The following is a 14791-nucleotide window of genomic DNA, read 5'->3' as shown; positions in this document are numbered from 1 at the left end:
ATTTGTGCTAAATTAACCAAAATATTATATCTCTTCTTACCGTGGAGTAATGAGAGAAAATAATGTGTTCACAGAACACAGACTGATTCTTTTGCTGCCACTGTATAGTGAACTGTCAGTTTGTCAGCAGAGGGAGTATGAAATTGTGAAAAAATATGTTTTGTTTTAGCTATGATGGAATTCCTTCTGCGTGGATGTCAAGGAAACAGACAGCTGTGTTGGCTGGAACACTGTAAAACAGGAAAAAGATATCACAGTGTTACAGAACACTGTATATGGAGGAAAAAAAGAGAATGAATACGTTATAAATCAATGCTAGAGTTGCTATCTTCGATAGTTTTTTTCAACATTTCACTATATTATGTATTAAAAACTGTGGAAGTGCCTGCACAGTGCGTTTGCAAAAAACAAACTGACTTCACTGGAGCATAAATTTCAGTTTACATCAGAAGCTAATAACTTCAGTGACAAAATTGTTGATTGAAACTGTTTATTGATTTTGTACTCCCTTTAGTCCTTTGAAAATAACATGCCATTAAATTGAAAATATCTGATTTCTCTCTTCCTCTTACCTTTTTTAGCTGTCTATTGTGAATATTATAATTCTCATAAAAAACCAGGAAGTGGTGGTGCGTATTCCTATGGCTACAGCAATGACAACTGCACCTGGCATTACAGGCCTTGTAACTGCCCAAATCAAAACTACAAATATGTCAACATCGAAGGTAATAAGCTGTACTAGTGTAAACTGGGAAACAGTTACAAAATAATACTTTTCAATGCTGTTTTTTACATCACTCCTACCACAGTTAATGGTTAATAGTGGTATTCTAATTGGTGCTATCTTTAAAGAAGCTTTGCTGATCTTTACCTTACTATTACTGCTTTAAATACATAATAATTCAGTACCTGTACTATACCTAGCTTTACATTGAGCTCAGCCTGTCTTGAAGATAAATTCTCTGACTTGTGCCAAATCAAAAGAATATGCCTTACTTCGATAAGAAAACTTGGAGAGAGGAGGTTTGAAGATTTATTTTTTTTTTGACAAATGGGTATAGTTGGAGAAACCAAAAAAATCACTACATAGGCAGACCCTTCTTCTGAGGGTGACATTGGAAATGCTTACCTGAATAGATGGTGTTGCGATTGATATTTTTTTATTATTATTGCAATTGCAATTGATTTAATTGCAATTTTTAATAACAGAAACACAAGATATGAGATTATAGATAGAATTAATGAAATGCTTTTCTTTGAGAAATGTATAAAAAACTTATCTTGCCCTTTCTTCAGGCTGTTACAACTGCTCTCATGATGAATATTTTGACCATGAGAAGGGCAGATGCATGCCATGTGGTAAGCTATATACTCATTCTCTTTCTCTACAGTAATGGGAAAACTATACTAAAACATTTGTCTATTCTCAAAGAATGTATTTTTCCTGGTACCTCTCGATTTATAATAAATGTTCATTGGAACAGAAGTTTCCTTCAAAATAACCACATTACTGTACTGCTAGTATGTAAAACTTTGGTTGTAAGTAAAGGGTTGAAAAGAATTTTAGTAAAAAAAAATAAAAGAAAGATGAGGGTAGGGAATGCTCAAATACAGAAGCTGGATGACCCTGGCTGGTTTTAGTCAGCAGCATGAAGTTATGTTCATTGTTAAATGTAAGTACTTTTCAAAATGTGGGTCTTCCTGAAAGTGTGTTGGTATTCTGATCAGTGTGAGGGGCTGTCCCAGCAGAGCTGTGAGTCTCAGGTATGTCCAACACCTTCCATAAAAGAAGAGAACATACAGAAGAGGATGAGACCTAGCTAATGAACTCTACTTAGCAAATCTCTTTTTAGATACTTTTTTTAAAATTTATTTTACCTTTATATTTATTACCATATGGTTTACTTCTGTTAAATAGTGTTTTGGATAGACTCCAGCTGCACAGTTTGGATTTTCATGCAGATGCAAAAAAATTCAAGGACAATTTTTGTCATATTACAAAATTCTAACTTGTGTAACTGGGATCTTGGCTAGTATCTTTCCATTGTCCCTGAAAAATGAGGTGTCCTTAAGCATAAAAATCATAAGAAAGGTAGCAAAAAATTTACTCATGTTCATTATTATGAGATGTATTGGTTTATCATTAAGTCCTTTGATGTGAAGTTTACCACTAAATTATGTAATACTAAGCATTTTTAGGAGTATCTCACTAATGAACACAGTCCTTTGAATCCAATCTGAAATTTGCCTTATTTGAAGTATTTTAATATGTTTTGATTCACAAATTTAACTTGTTCTACTTTTACATTACAGGACCTAAAATCGTTAGTACCACACCTGAAATATCTTCACCTTCAACAGGTTAGTTCACATAGTTGACCAAACTAGTACTTACACACTTATATATTTCAAGTATGTGTTTATACGGTAAGCACTATCCTATTTTGTGCGATATAGTAGCATCACCAGTTTCACATGCATAAGATGTAATGATGAAAAATAACCTGGTGTCATAATTATCACCAAAAAAATCCCAGAGATACTTCTTAGACATCTTAATTAAAAAAAAAATTACTGAGAACAGTGTTTCCAGAGTATACTTAGGCATTTCCAGATATCAGTAATGAAATATCTCTGCTAGTGAAAAAGGACTTCTGTTTTGTCTCTGGTGGATGGTGAGACTGAGCGCGCCCCCAGCACCTCGGAGGTGCAGGTGACACCAAGCTGAGTGGCGCAGTGACGACCCTGAGGGAAGGGATGCCGTTCAGAGGGACCTGGACAAGCCCCAGCAGTGGGCCCACCTGCACCTCCTGAGGCTCAGCCAGGCCAAGTGCCAGGTCCTGCACCGGGGTCGGGGCAGCCCCCAGTATGGATACTGGGTGAAGGATGGAGAGCAGCCCTGCGGAGAGGGACTTGGGGGTGCTGGTGGGTGGAAACTGGGCGTGAGCCAGCAACGTGCGCTCGCAGCCCAGAAAGCCACCCGTGTCCTGGGCTGCGTCACCAGCAGCGTGGGCAGCAGGGCGAGGGGGGGATGCTGCCCCTCCTCTCCGCTCTGGTGAGACCCCCCTGCAGCGCTGCGTCCAGCTCTGGGGTCCTCAGCACAGGCGAGACGTGGGCCTGTTGGAGCGGGGCCAGAGGGGCCACAGAGATGGGCAGAGGCTGGAGCCCCGCTCGGTGAGGGCAGCTGGGAGAGCTGGGGCTGCTCAGCCTGGAGCAGAGAAGGCTCCGGGGAGACCTGACAGCCGCCTTCCATACTTGAAGGGGGCTCACGGGAAAGGTGGGGACAGACTTTTTAGTAGGGCCAGTAGTGACAGGACAACGGGCAATGGTTTTCAACTAGAAGAGGGCAGACTGAGACTAGATAGAAGAAATTTTTTATGATGAGGGTGGTGAAACACTGGCAGAGGTTGCCTAGAAAAGCTGTAGGTGCCCCATCCCTGGAAACATCCAAGGCCAGGCTGGTTGGGGCTCTGAGCAACCTGATGTAGTTGAAGATGTCCCTGCTCATTGCAGCAGGGTTGGAGCAGATGACCTTTAAAGGTCACTTCCAACCTAAACCATTCTGTGTTCATATGATGTACAATATCCCACAAAAATGTCATTACATTTCTTAGTGGTGATGGCCATAAAACACTTTAACAATTTTAGAAAGTCCTCATGGAATGGTATGACTGTCTATACCCAACCCCTACAGCCTGATTCAAGATAGAAATCTCTATATACTGATCTTGAATTTATTAGAAATTCCATTAATTTCCTTGAAGAAATACGGTATTGTGAAAAAGTTACACTGTCAGCTGTGTGAATAACAAAATACAATTCCATCTCTCCTGCTATGCAGAAGTATTTATGCCATATTCACTTTAAAGTGATGCAGAAGAATGTATAAAGCTTCTGCAAGATTTCCTGTTTAATATAATAACTGCATATAATAGCAAAGGAATAGATGGATAGCTTTTATCAAATGTTTTTTTCTAAAAGATAGTGGGGTTTAGTAGTTGTTACTACTATCACTTACTTAAGAGAGAGTGGTTTTGCTTCAAAAATAATTTTCAACTTGTATAGGATATTATAAATCGATTATCAAGAACTATTCCTTATCCTTTAATTTTGCTTTTTTTTTTTTTTAGTGGCAACAGTGCAGCCTAAAGTAACAAGAAGCTTTACCACAAGTACCCTGCCCACAGTACCTCATATTTCTTCTTCTGCAGCTGTTGTATCAACTGAGACTACAAATCCAACAATAACCTCAAAAATCACAGTTCCAAGGACCTCATCAGCATCACCCCTTGTCACAGTAAAGTCAACAACTGGTAGGTTTTTAGTGTTACCGTCTAAAATAAATTACAGTAAACCCTCTCTATACATAGCTGAGATAGCACTCTACTAGGGAAGCATTGCAAGCTGTCTCAACATCCAGGCATAAGACTCCAGACCATGCCACAGGGAAAGCAGGCTTCTAGAAAGGAGTTTGTAAACCAGAAGCTTCCAGAAGTATAGGCTGAAAGTGCATGTAAAGAGAAAGGATGTAGGCACTAGGTTAAAAGCACAGCTGAGAATCATTTGTGTGACTTATCTGAGAAGCACGTTAGAAGGTCTGTCAGCAGTGAGCCAGCTCAGCTCCAGTTGGCTTTATTAGCTCAGCTTCAGCTTCCTTTCCACAGCTGGTTCAGTTATGCAGTCATATTCAAGGAGGACCCAACCTATCAACTCTGATGAATGTAAGCAGGCTCCGAAGCCAAATCACACAGGTATCAGTGTAGCAGCTTTGTCTAGGATTACAGAGTCCTGCTGTCAGGAGAATGACTTCTCCAACATAAATTACTTTCCAGTTCTGTGGCTTGTGGAGAATCATAACGTGTAGCTTCCCACCAACATGCACGTCAACTAATAAGCCATCCTGGACCCAGGCTGTCAGGGAAAGCAGAGCTGAAAAGTCCCACAGGAGTCAAAACACAACTTCAAAGGCTTCATTGTGACTCCTAAGAGCTGTGCACTGGGACAAGGCAAGTCCTATAGTGTGATGCTATTTAGCTTTGTAGTACAAATTACAGGAAGCTGAAACTGTGGCTGATTTGGAACATAAGAATAGCCAATGAAATTGTCATTTGGGCAAAGTCCATACAGACCACCCTATAAATGACAGCAAAGCTGACTTCTTAGAAAAATTGTATAAAAAATAGTCTAATACAGGAAAAATACAGAAAAAGAGAACAAAGAAAGATATGAAACAATAGAAAACAAGTAGGAGCAGAGAAAGATTTGGAGAGCTTAAGAGAATATGAATACAAACAATTACACAGAAAATATTCAAAAGATCAAGGGTGAAAACTGGGTCTGTGGAATATGGGTAGCTTCTTCATATTTTATCTATTTTAAAATATTCAATGAATTGATTACTCACAATATATCATTTACCTTTACTCCAAAAGAGCATACAATGTCAGTTTTTACCACACCAAACGTGACTACAACCATCACTGTCCCCTATATAACTACCTCAATAAAAAGAACCATGACCACTACACCAAAGCCTACGGCTGTTGGCTCCTCAACTGCTGCTTCAACAGAGACAGAACAAGTAAGGTTCACCACACCACCCTTCAAGACCACTATCAAAAAGGAAACAACCACCTCAATACCTACTCAAACCACATCTCAGATCACAACTTTCAGCAAACCTAAACTAACAACAGTAGGTAAATACCACTTTCTAAACTACCAACAGGAAGTAAATATCACTTTTTTGGTATCTGCCAGGTGAAGCCATCACTCACAAGACACATGTCAATATACTCCTTATAAAACCCCCAAGCATTCTTACTATTTGTCTTAACCATGTCCTTTGCTATCTATTTGCAATGTTAACTGAAGAAGTGTGATAAAAATAATGGAAATGTATGTGCCTTGCCAATGGAGCAAGCATCTGACATCCAAATATCTTAAACATAACATTTCTCTTCAAGGCCATACTCTACACTGCCTTCAAATACAGGCAAAATCTCCATCTGTACTTCAAAGTGAGTTCTTGAAAACTCACAAGTGACAGAATGTATGTTCCCTCTAGCCCTTGTAACAAATTCTCCCAAAAGTAAATATTAAAAAAAGGAAATTACACTGTGGGATGTCAGGTACTCCATATGCCAAAAAGGACAGTCCTCTGAGGTTGTGGCAACATGAATTGCTAGGTTCACAACTGACACCAGAGGCTGGGACAGTGCGTGGGGAGCAGTCTGCTGTAGTGGGGGCGCAGGCATACACTCCCAATCTATGTGTTTCCCACAAAATACTGTTGGGGTGCACACATCTGGGTTGTCTTGTGCCAGCAATTACAGCCTCCTCCGAGGAAGTACCACAACTCACTTTAATTAGGAACTTTACCAGCTCCCAACCATTACTAATATCCGTTCTTCCTTACGTTACAGAAAGTAAGGGAACCCAAGCGACCACTCTGTACCACCAGGTCCCTGTAGGTGAGTAAGAGGGAGCTAGGTGGTACCCTTGGCCTAAGACTGCTTTACTTAGCCCAGCTTTTCCAGATGATGTTCTTGCCCAGTCTGGAACACCCTGGAGGGAAGACATGCACATACAGAGAGGCTTTTCTTCCCTCGGGAGCTCCAGGAAGAGACAGGGGTTGCTGAATAGTCACAGGGCCCCATATTTTTTTTTGTGGGGGGAAGCCACTGGTCCATTTTTCCCGCTTGCCTACCCCCACCCGTTACCTGAGGCTTCCACCAAGAAATTTCCCACCTCCTTTGCCTTCCCCTCTTGCCCTACTATCCTCAATCAACCTGTACTTTTCTCTCCGTAGTTGTCACCCACAGAAGGTCAACAAAGCCACACATTGTCCAGCATCTCATCACACAGAAGACCACCTCTGCCATATCTGCCAGCAGCACCTCTGTCCCAAGAGAGGTCAGCCTTGCCAGCAGCCCAGAAGCCCCACTGACAAGGATGTTTCCAAGCCCCAGCTCTTTACCTGCCACCTCAGCGTCATCTCCTTCTTCTCCCTCCTCAACTGTGTCCTCAACACAGCTGAGACCATCATATCCTGGTAAGGCTCCCTCCTGCTCCTCTCCACACTCCTTCAAGCTCCCACTGTTCTCTTCTAAGCAGCACAACCTTCACGGGCTTCAGTTTTGGTACTCACTCTCAATTTCCACTAGTCCTGCTAAGGGAGTCCTGGGACCCAGGGGTCCTGGGACTGGCCTGCACGTGACCCTGACTGCGTCCTCCTCCCTTGCCACCGCAGGGGTTTGGCTCTGGGGCACAGGCCTTTGTCAGGGTACAGACATCCATGAGTTCCTGCCCTACAACTGGCAAGCAGAGACAAGCTAATACACGCTCCCTCCCCTTACAGTGGTGCGTGAGAATGCACAGTGTGGGGAACAAAAGGCAGTGAAAGTAGAAACACATCTCCAGTTCCGATCTAAAGACAGTTTTGGGTAAAAGACAGTAAACAAGGCATGTCTCCACCCAAAGGATGGCCGGGCCCAGGCACACCCATGACAAGTGTGGGTCAACAAATACCACCTCCTTGGCCAATGCAGACCCTGGGAGTAAAAGTCACCAGGGAGGGTGGGCAAGAAGGTGTACGCTCAGCTCCAGGCTAAGTTCTCCCACTTAGACCCATCGGGCTCCACATACTTGGGTTGCCTTGGTGTTGAACAGGACAGCCTGCTTTGAGGAGATGCCACAACATGCTTTGCCTAGAATCCTTCCCAAGACTCAACCATTCTTTTCTCTCCTCCCTTTCTTTGTAGCAAGGGAGCCAACCAGAGCTAAGACTCCAACTAGTAAAGTAGTAACAGGTGAGTGCTCTGGTCAGGACAGAGCTGTGAGTCATCTATGGCCAATGCGTGTCTCCCTTCATTAGCCTCGACTCCCCTTTGGATCCTTTACAGCGCAGTCTGCATCAGGCAAATTGTAGACTATCTGTAAACCAGTGGAATTGCACATGAAAGTAGTGATAGCCCTTCCCCTCTCAAGAGCTCCACAAAAAAGGACAGAAACAAACTGCGAGAAGACAAATGTCAAAATGATCACCACCCTGCAATTCCCAGAAGCTGCAGAACGGGATGGGATATACTGGGGGACGTGGACCAATACATTCATATGTGAAACAGCAACAATTACTGGGACCTGGTTCTGTCTTCCTTGTCCGTATCATAGCACGAAGAGTTTACCCCAGAAATGCCCACCTTACACACCTTCCCACCTTACACAGTCATCTTAATTGACCTGTGCTTCCCTCCCGGCAGCCTTCACCCACACAAAGCCCACTATGCCACACATTATGCCGCCTGTCACCACGCAGAAGACCACCGCCACTACCCCTGCCAGCAGCACCTCCAGGACCTCTGCCTCCAGAGGGGCCACCCCCACCAGCTCCACAGAAGCCCCTCTGACCGGGATGTCTCCAAGTCCCAGCTCTGCGCCAGCCCCCAGCAGCGCGCCCAGCACCCGGCTGCCATCTGCCACCACGTCCACAGTGTCCTCCACCACTTCCACAGTGTCCTCCACCACTTCCACAGTGTCCTCCACCGCAGCCCCGGCCACCAGCCCCCAGCCTACGCCTACGACCCTGAGGCCCAGGCCCTTTTCCCTGACGACCAGAGCTCCAACAGAGTTGCCTCCACTGCAGTCCTCCGCACCCTCCACGGCCAAAACCAGCCCGCTGCCGTCGCCTGCATCTTCCCCCTCCTCGACTGTGTCCTCGACTGTGTCCTCAACATGGCTGAGCTCCTCACACCCCGGTAAGGCTCCCTGCCTCCCTTCCTGCCGCTCCTGCCTGTTCTTCCCAGCTCTTTACTTCTCCTTCCATCCATCTCCATTATTCCTTCCGAGAACCATTCTCAGCTTGTGCATTTGTTTTGGTACTCGGCCCTCCCTTTGCGCTGCCCTTGGCCAGCCTAAGACCTGGTGCAGGCCTGGGCCTGTGTCCTGGCTCTGAGTGGGATGGAGCCAAGTGTTTTCCCAGCAGGTTTTCTGGTGCTGTGTTCCAGCTGTGTGTCCAAGCCAGTGTGGGTAGCGCACAAGCGCTTTAGCTTTTGCTGAGGGTTGCTAGGACAGTGTCCAGGCCTGCTCTCTTCCTCCTCCTGCCAGCCAAGGAGTGGGCAAGGGGTTGGTTTGGACCTAGCCAGGATGGCTGACGCAAAGGGAGTGACCAAGGAGATGCGCCACCCCACAGAGAGCCATGCTGAGCAGGAACATGGGGTGGGGGCAGTTTTTCCCAAGTAGCTATTGCTCAGGGACTGGCTGGCCATTGGCCACCACTGGGAGGTGGCGAGTGGCTGCCTTTCCGTCTCCTGGGTGGGGTTTGGTGTGGTTTCCCTTTAATTTGTCCATACCTGGGTGTTCTGTGGGGTTTTGTGCTTTTGCATCTCTGACTCTCTCTGTTTGTGCTGAGGGGGCAGGAAGCGAGTGGCTGGATGGGCGCTTGGCATCCAGCCAGGGTCAGCCCGCCGCTGACTGGCACACGTTGGGCCGTGCTGGCACTAAGGGGGATAAGGAGGCTTAAGGAAGAAGCCAGAAGCCCAATTTTCCTTCTTGCCCTGCAAGACTCAGTGCGCCACAGGGCTGTGTTTCTTGCTCGAGGCCCTGCAGGGCGCATCTGCCCACCTCCTTTGCCTTCCCCTCTTGCCCTCACCCTCAGATGACCTGTGCTTCCCTCCCGGCAGCCTTCACCCACACAAAGCCCACTATGCCACACATTATGCCGCCTGTCACCACGCAGAAGACCACCGCCACTACCCCTGCCAGCAGCACCTCCAGGACCTCTGCCTCCAGAGGGGCCACCCCCACCAGCTCCACAGAAGCCCCTCTGACTGGGATGTCTCCAAGTCCCAGCTCTGCGCCAGCCCCCAGCAGCGCGCCCAGCACCCGGCTGTCATCTGCCACCACGTCCACAGTGTCCTCCACCACTTCCACAGTGTCCTCCACCACTTCCACAGTGTCCTCCACCACTTCCACAGTGTCCTCCACCGCAGCCCCGGCCACCAGCCCCCAGCCTACGCCTACGACCCTGAGGCCCAGGCCCTTTTCCCTGACGACCAGAGCTCCAACAGAGTTGCCTCCACTGCAGTCCTCCGCACCCTCCACGGCCAAAACCAGCCCGCTGCCGTCGCCTGCATCTTCCCCCTCCTCGACTGTGTCCTTGACTGTGTCCTCAACATGGCTGAGCTCCTCACACCCCGGTAAGGCTCCCTGCCTCCCTTCGCACTGCTCTGCTTGCTGTTCCCATCTCTCATGCTGGGTTTCTTCCATTCTTCCTTCCTAGACGCACACGCTGCTCAGGCTGTTGTCTTAGTACTTGCTCTCTGTTCCCACTTACTTTGGAAGTGGCACTTTGGGATGGCCCTGGAGCACAGGCCTGTCCCACGGGGCCTGGCTGCCAGTCTGGGAGGGAGCAGAGGGTGCGCTGTGCCTGCCCTGGGGGGGGACATCCATATCTGGGGGCGCTCCTTTTCCAGGGAGAGGCAGAGGGCGCCGGCTTGATGAAGGAACCCGTTAGACACTGTCCCTAGTTCCTTCTTCTAGGGGGAGAACCTGGATGGGGATTCTGCAGGCAGGAACCGCCATCCCACTGCTCCCTCTTGCCCATCAAGACTCAGTGTCCATGTTCCCTGCAGGGCGCATCTGCCCACCTCCTTTGCCTTCCCCTCTTGCCCTCACCCTCAGATGACCTGTGCTTCCCTCCCGGCAGCCTTCACCCACACAAAGCCCACTATGCCACACATTATGCCGCCTGTCACCACGCAGAAGACCACCGCCACCACCCCTGCCAGCAGCACCTCCAGGACCTCTGCCTCCAGAGGGGCCACCCCCACCAGCTCCACAGAAGCCCCTCTGACCGGGATGTCTCCAAGTCCCAGCTCTGCGCCAGCCCCCAGCAGCGCGCCCAGCACCTGGCTGCCATCTGCCACCACGTCCACAGTGTCCTCCACCACGTCCACAGTGTCCTCCACCACGTCCACAGTGTCCTCCACCACTTCCACAGTGTCCTCCACCGCAGCCCCAAGCAGCAGGCCCACACGTACCTCTGTGCCCCTCACTACTTCCACATTTAGATCTGCTGAGAGTACTCCATATTTTTCCTCACCAAACGCAACATTTAGTCCATATGGTGAAATACCTTCATCAGTACCTCCTGCCACTGTCTCTGCCAAGTCCACTCCGGTGTTGATCCCAACTGCTTTAATTACAACTACTCTTGCTCCCGGTGTTATTACTACTGTTTCTATGGAATCAGCTGAAACGACTTCATTGCGAACAACGTTAACCACTACCCGCACCACATCATCTTCTTTTTCTACCTCTGGACTTTCAACAACTTCATCTTCTGTTGGACCATTTATAGTGCCACAAGGTAAAGTATATCTGTATCATTTCCCTTGTTTTTAGCACATCTTTTCTTGCGTGAGTGTATGAATTCTCACTTTGCATATTCTTTGTCCATGATACTATTTGTATGCACTGTCTCCATCTCCTTGTCCTTTCTGCAGTTTTTTTTTTGTAAAGTATTTGTCTGAATTCCTTCATTTCATAACTGGGTCCCTGCTACATACTGGTGTAAACATGAAAAAGCATGAGTTAAGGAGGCTGACAGGATGCGTATAAGGAAAGTCACAGAATCGTTTGGTTTTTAATCTTAAAATCCCAGCTCAATATTGTAAGAGAGCAAGATACCAAATAAAAGGTATCTTAACTTACCCTGCTGTTGCCCTGTTAGGTCTCTTAGACTTTCTGCACACTAGAGCATTGTTCAGTTTCCCCTCTGCAGCAAGCCTTTTCTCTGTTTTCAGGACACAGTGATGTTTTTTGGCTCCCGGTGTTACTACCTAGTATGTTCTGGCTAAAGGAACGCCACATCCTCCATTTTCTGTAGAATGTCACGTAAAGGGAGGCACACAAAGCAACATCCTCCTTACTGGTTTTAAATGGAAGCATCCTAAGGATGATCAGTATAGGAGTCAGGAACACTGATGCGGACACACAGGAGACATCTATACATTGTTAACTGTGTTCTCTATAGGTGGCAGAGACCTAGTTGCTAGCCCTACTTGGAAACCGGGAGGCAGACAGGTTTTCTTCAATGCTCCCTTATAATATGGATTAACCCTTCTAAGAATAAACCAGAATGAGATGTGCACTGTGAATCTCTGAACTGAAGGTAGATTTCCTGCGTGGTTATGTTTTACTTGCTGTGTCTATTTGTTTTAACCACTGTTTGAGGACCCAGAAATGTTACGCTCTCCATTTCAGCTACATTGTTGAACTTTCAGTCCAGAAAGAAAAGTTAAATACTAGCCTAGCTCCTAATTTCTAAGATACTGGTATAGCACCTTGGCCTGGGGTCCAGGCATTGCCTTGTTTTCCAACGGCAAGTTTCCAAATTCCTACTGCAGCATTAACTGAGCCTTCCCCATAACAGTGTTCAGCTTTACATCCATAACCTGTCTTCAAGCAGGGAACCCAAATGTGCTCAGAAGAGCATTGTACGGGAGCACACGAGAGGTACATAAATTGCCTTCATAGTATTCAACATCTTTGTTCTCCTTAACATAAACTTCAAACACGGTCTTTAAACTCGTAGGAAAACCTGTGCTTTCAGCCAGCGCTTTGCCTTATGAAGCGCTTAGTGTCTTGCTTCAAGTCAGGAGAAAATGCAAGACACAGAATCATTACCCACGACGTAGCGCTCTCCTTTCTATCCACTCAGCAAGACTTGAGTCAGGCATGTCGGTTGTGATCTGCTGGCTGCCCGAGTCAGTCCTTAAAGAGTATATTTAGCATTTTTCAAAAAAAAAAAAACCCCAACAAACTATTACAAAGTCTGTGAACCAGAAATAATTCCAGCAGAATCAGCCAGCTGGTTGTTTTATTTGCATCTTTGTGTTCTCATCAGTGGATTAGAAGGTTTTTTTCCTGCTGGACTGGGGGTGCGCTATATTCCTTAACAGGAATTTTTTTGCTCATTCCTAATTCCTGTGACTTGCCTTTTCTTAGCTGCCCTGCAGGGCAGCCCTCTCAGGTATCTTCAGTGCCTAGTTTAAAACCCGCTCATGCTGTTACTTGTGACTTACTGTCTCATGCAACGGGAACAGTTTTCCATGAAACAGAGTATGGAGGATTTTGGCATCCAGCAAAGGTCACTTGAGAAGACTTTAAGATAAATTTCTGCTCTATTTTTTTTTCTTTTTACATTTGACAGAGCGTTGTGAAGAACACAAATATGAAGAAAAAATAACTTACAAAGGCTGTTCTACAAACGTCACTTTAAGCCGGTGTGAAGGATCGTGCCCATCTTCCACAAAGTAAGGGGGAGCTGACAGACTGCAGGGAACTAAACTGGTTTCTTTTTCTGCAGGTGGCCAAACAAGGTAGTGATCCATTAACGACTGCTGCTTTCTGGTGCAGGCAGAAATATGTGGTTGGCAGCCACCCTGCAACAGAACGTTGCAGTATAAGCCAGCTAACTCGAACCAGTGCTAGTAACACCTTTAGTATGTTGGGATTTAGAATTTAAGCAAGAAATGTTGTCTCAGTTTAAAAAAAAACAAACAAAACCAGACACATTATGCTGCAGGTTTTTGGGCCTTTGTTGGTTTTGGTTTTGGGTTTCTTTTGGTTGGTTTTGTTGTTGTTTTTTTTAAAGGGCAGTTAGAGTACAGATACTTGTTTTCAAATAGCCAAGACGACAAAATAAGAAATTTCTCTCACCTAAATACACGATGTTAGTTCAATTGTCTGTTTTCCCAACAGCGTAACTCGGGGATGGTGTAGGCCCAGGTGGGCTGCCAGCCTGTGCACTCCTGCTTGCTCAGCAGCAAACTACCCGGGGAATCAAGGCCTCAGTGAAAACTAACTCCCTGCAGTGGCCTTACAGAACTCAAAATTATTTGGGAAAAAAGTTGTAAAAGTTTCCAGCCAGGTCTGAGGCCTAACAGCTACAAGCCCTTTGAACATTCAGTCTGAGAGGTGGGCAGCAGCTCAGTGCGCCTGAACTCCCACCGCCGTCATCGTGAGGACTTAAAATAATCCCTTCCCGCGCTGTCTGTGGTTCTCTAGTTGACAGAACCATTAAGCTCTTAGTAGTGGCACTCCTTCCTGTAAACTTCCACCAGAAGACAAAAATAAACATTCTAATACTCGAAAAGCTGTGAGCCTGGAGCGCCATACACAGCCTCCTGAGCCTCCCTCTCTTCCCAACAGGTGGGACGCTGAGAAGATGCTGGTCAGCACCGCCTGCGGCTGCTGCAGGCCGCTCCAGCTGCTGAAGAAGGAATTCCAGCTCCCGTGCCAGGACCCGGATAACCCCAGAAAAAGGCTTGTTACAGAAATAATTGTATTTAGCAGCTGTGTTTGTGACTTTGACAGTTGCACACACTAGTCAGAGCTCCAGATGGCCTCAGCTACTTTTTTTTTTTTAAAAAAAAAAACAAACAAAAAACCCACAACCCTTAAACCACTGATCACAATTTAACACTTCCACAGTGGCAGCTCACTGCTGGGAGTTCTCTGATTACACAGGCTAGTGCTGCGGTGAGGCTTCCCGAGCAGCGGCGATGAACTTAGGGGTAAATTATTCCTTATCAGGAAGGGTGGGGGTGCAGGGGAGGAGAAAATCAACCCCAAAACCACCCACCACGGGGCAGGGTGGGAGGGAAGACCAGCTCAGAGGGGTCTCGCCTTGCTCGGGGTGATATTTAACCAGAGGCTAAAAACTGGCACCTACACTGTGTGGTAACAGAAATCTGACTTTCAAATAAAGCAAGAAGGAACTGAATGT

The 14791-nt window shown here is 46.4% G+C and overlaps 1 protein-coding gene across 1 annotated transcript in view; it reads left to right on the top strand.

Moving 5' to 3' along the window:
* Window positions 1-14411, top strand: part of MUC6 (mucin 6, oligomeric mucus/gel-forming) — a 49204-nt gene extending 34793 nt beyond the window's left edge. The window contains exons 26-38 of the mRNA XM_056354520.1: window positions 582-725; window positions 1297-1359; window positions 2314-2361; window positions 4131-4313; window positions 6426-6473; window positions 6812-7054; window positions 7764-7837; window positions 8173-8756; window positions 9607-9869; window positions 9933-10276; window positions 10540-11368; window positions 13214-13316; window positions 14215-14411. Coding sequence (XP_056210495.1) covers window positions 582-725; window positions 1297-1359; window positions 2314-2361; window positions 4131-4313; window positions 6426-6473; window positions 6812-7054; window positions 7764-7837; window positions 8173-8756; window positions 9607-9869; window positions 9933-10276; window positions 10540-11368; window positions 13214-13316; window positions 14215-14392 — 3104 coding nt within the window. The 3' untranslated portion in view covers window positions 14393-14411. The remainder of the gene's footprint in view (window positions 1-581; window positions 726-1296; window positions 1360-2313; window positions 2362-4130; window positions 4314-6425; window positions 6474-6811; window positions 7055-7763; window positions 7838-8172; window positions 8757-9606; window positions 9870-9932; window positions 10277-10539; window positions 11369-13213; window positions 13317-14214) is intronic.
* Window positions 14412-14791: the final 380 nt, after the last annotated feature.

The sequence above is a fragment of the Falco biarmicus genome, chromosome 10 (genome assembly GCF_023638135.1).
Source record: "Falco biarmicus isolate bFalBia1 chromosome 10, bFalBia1.pri, whole genome shotgun sequence".
NCBI classification, from domain to species: Eukaryota; Metazoa; Chordata; class Aves; order Falconiformes; family Falconidae; genus Falco; species Falco biarmicus.
Note: the sequence above shows the minus strand (reverse complement) of the source record. Positions and strands in the feature narration are given on the sequence as shown.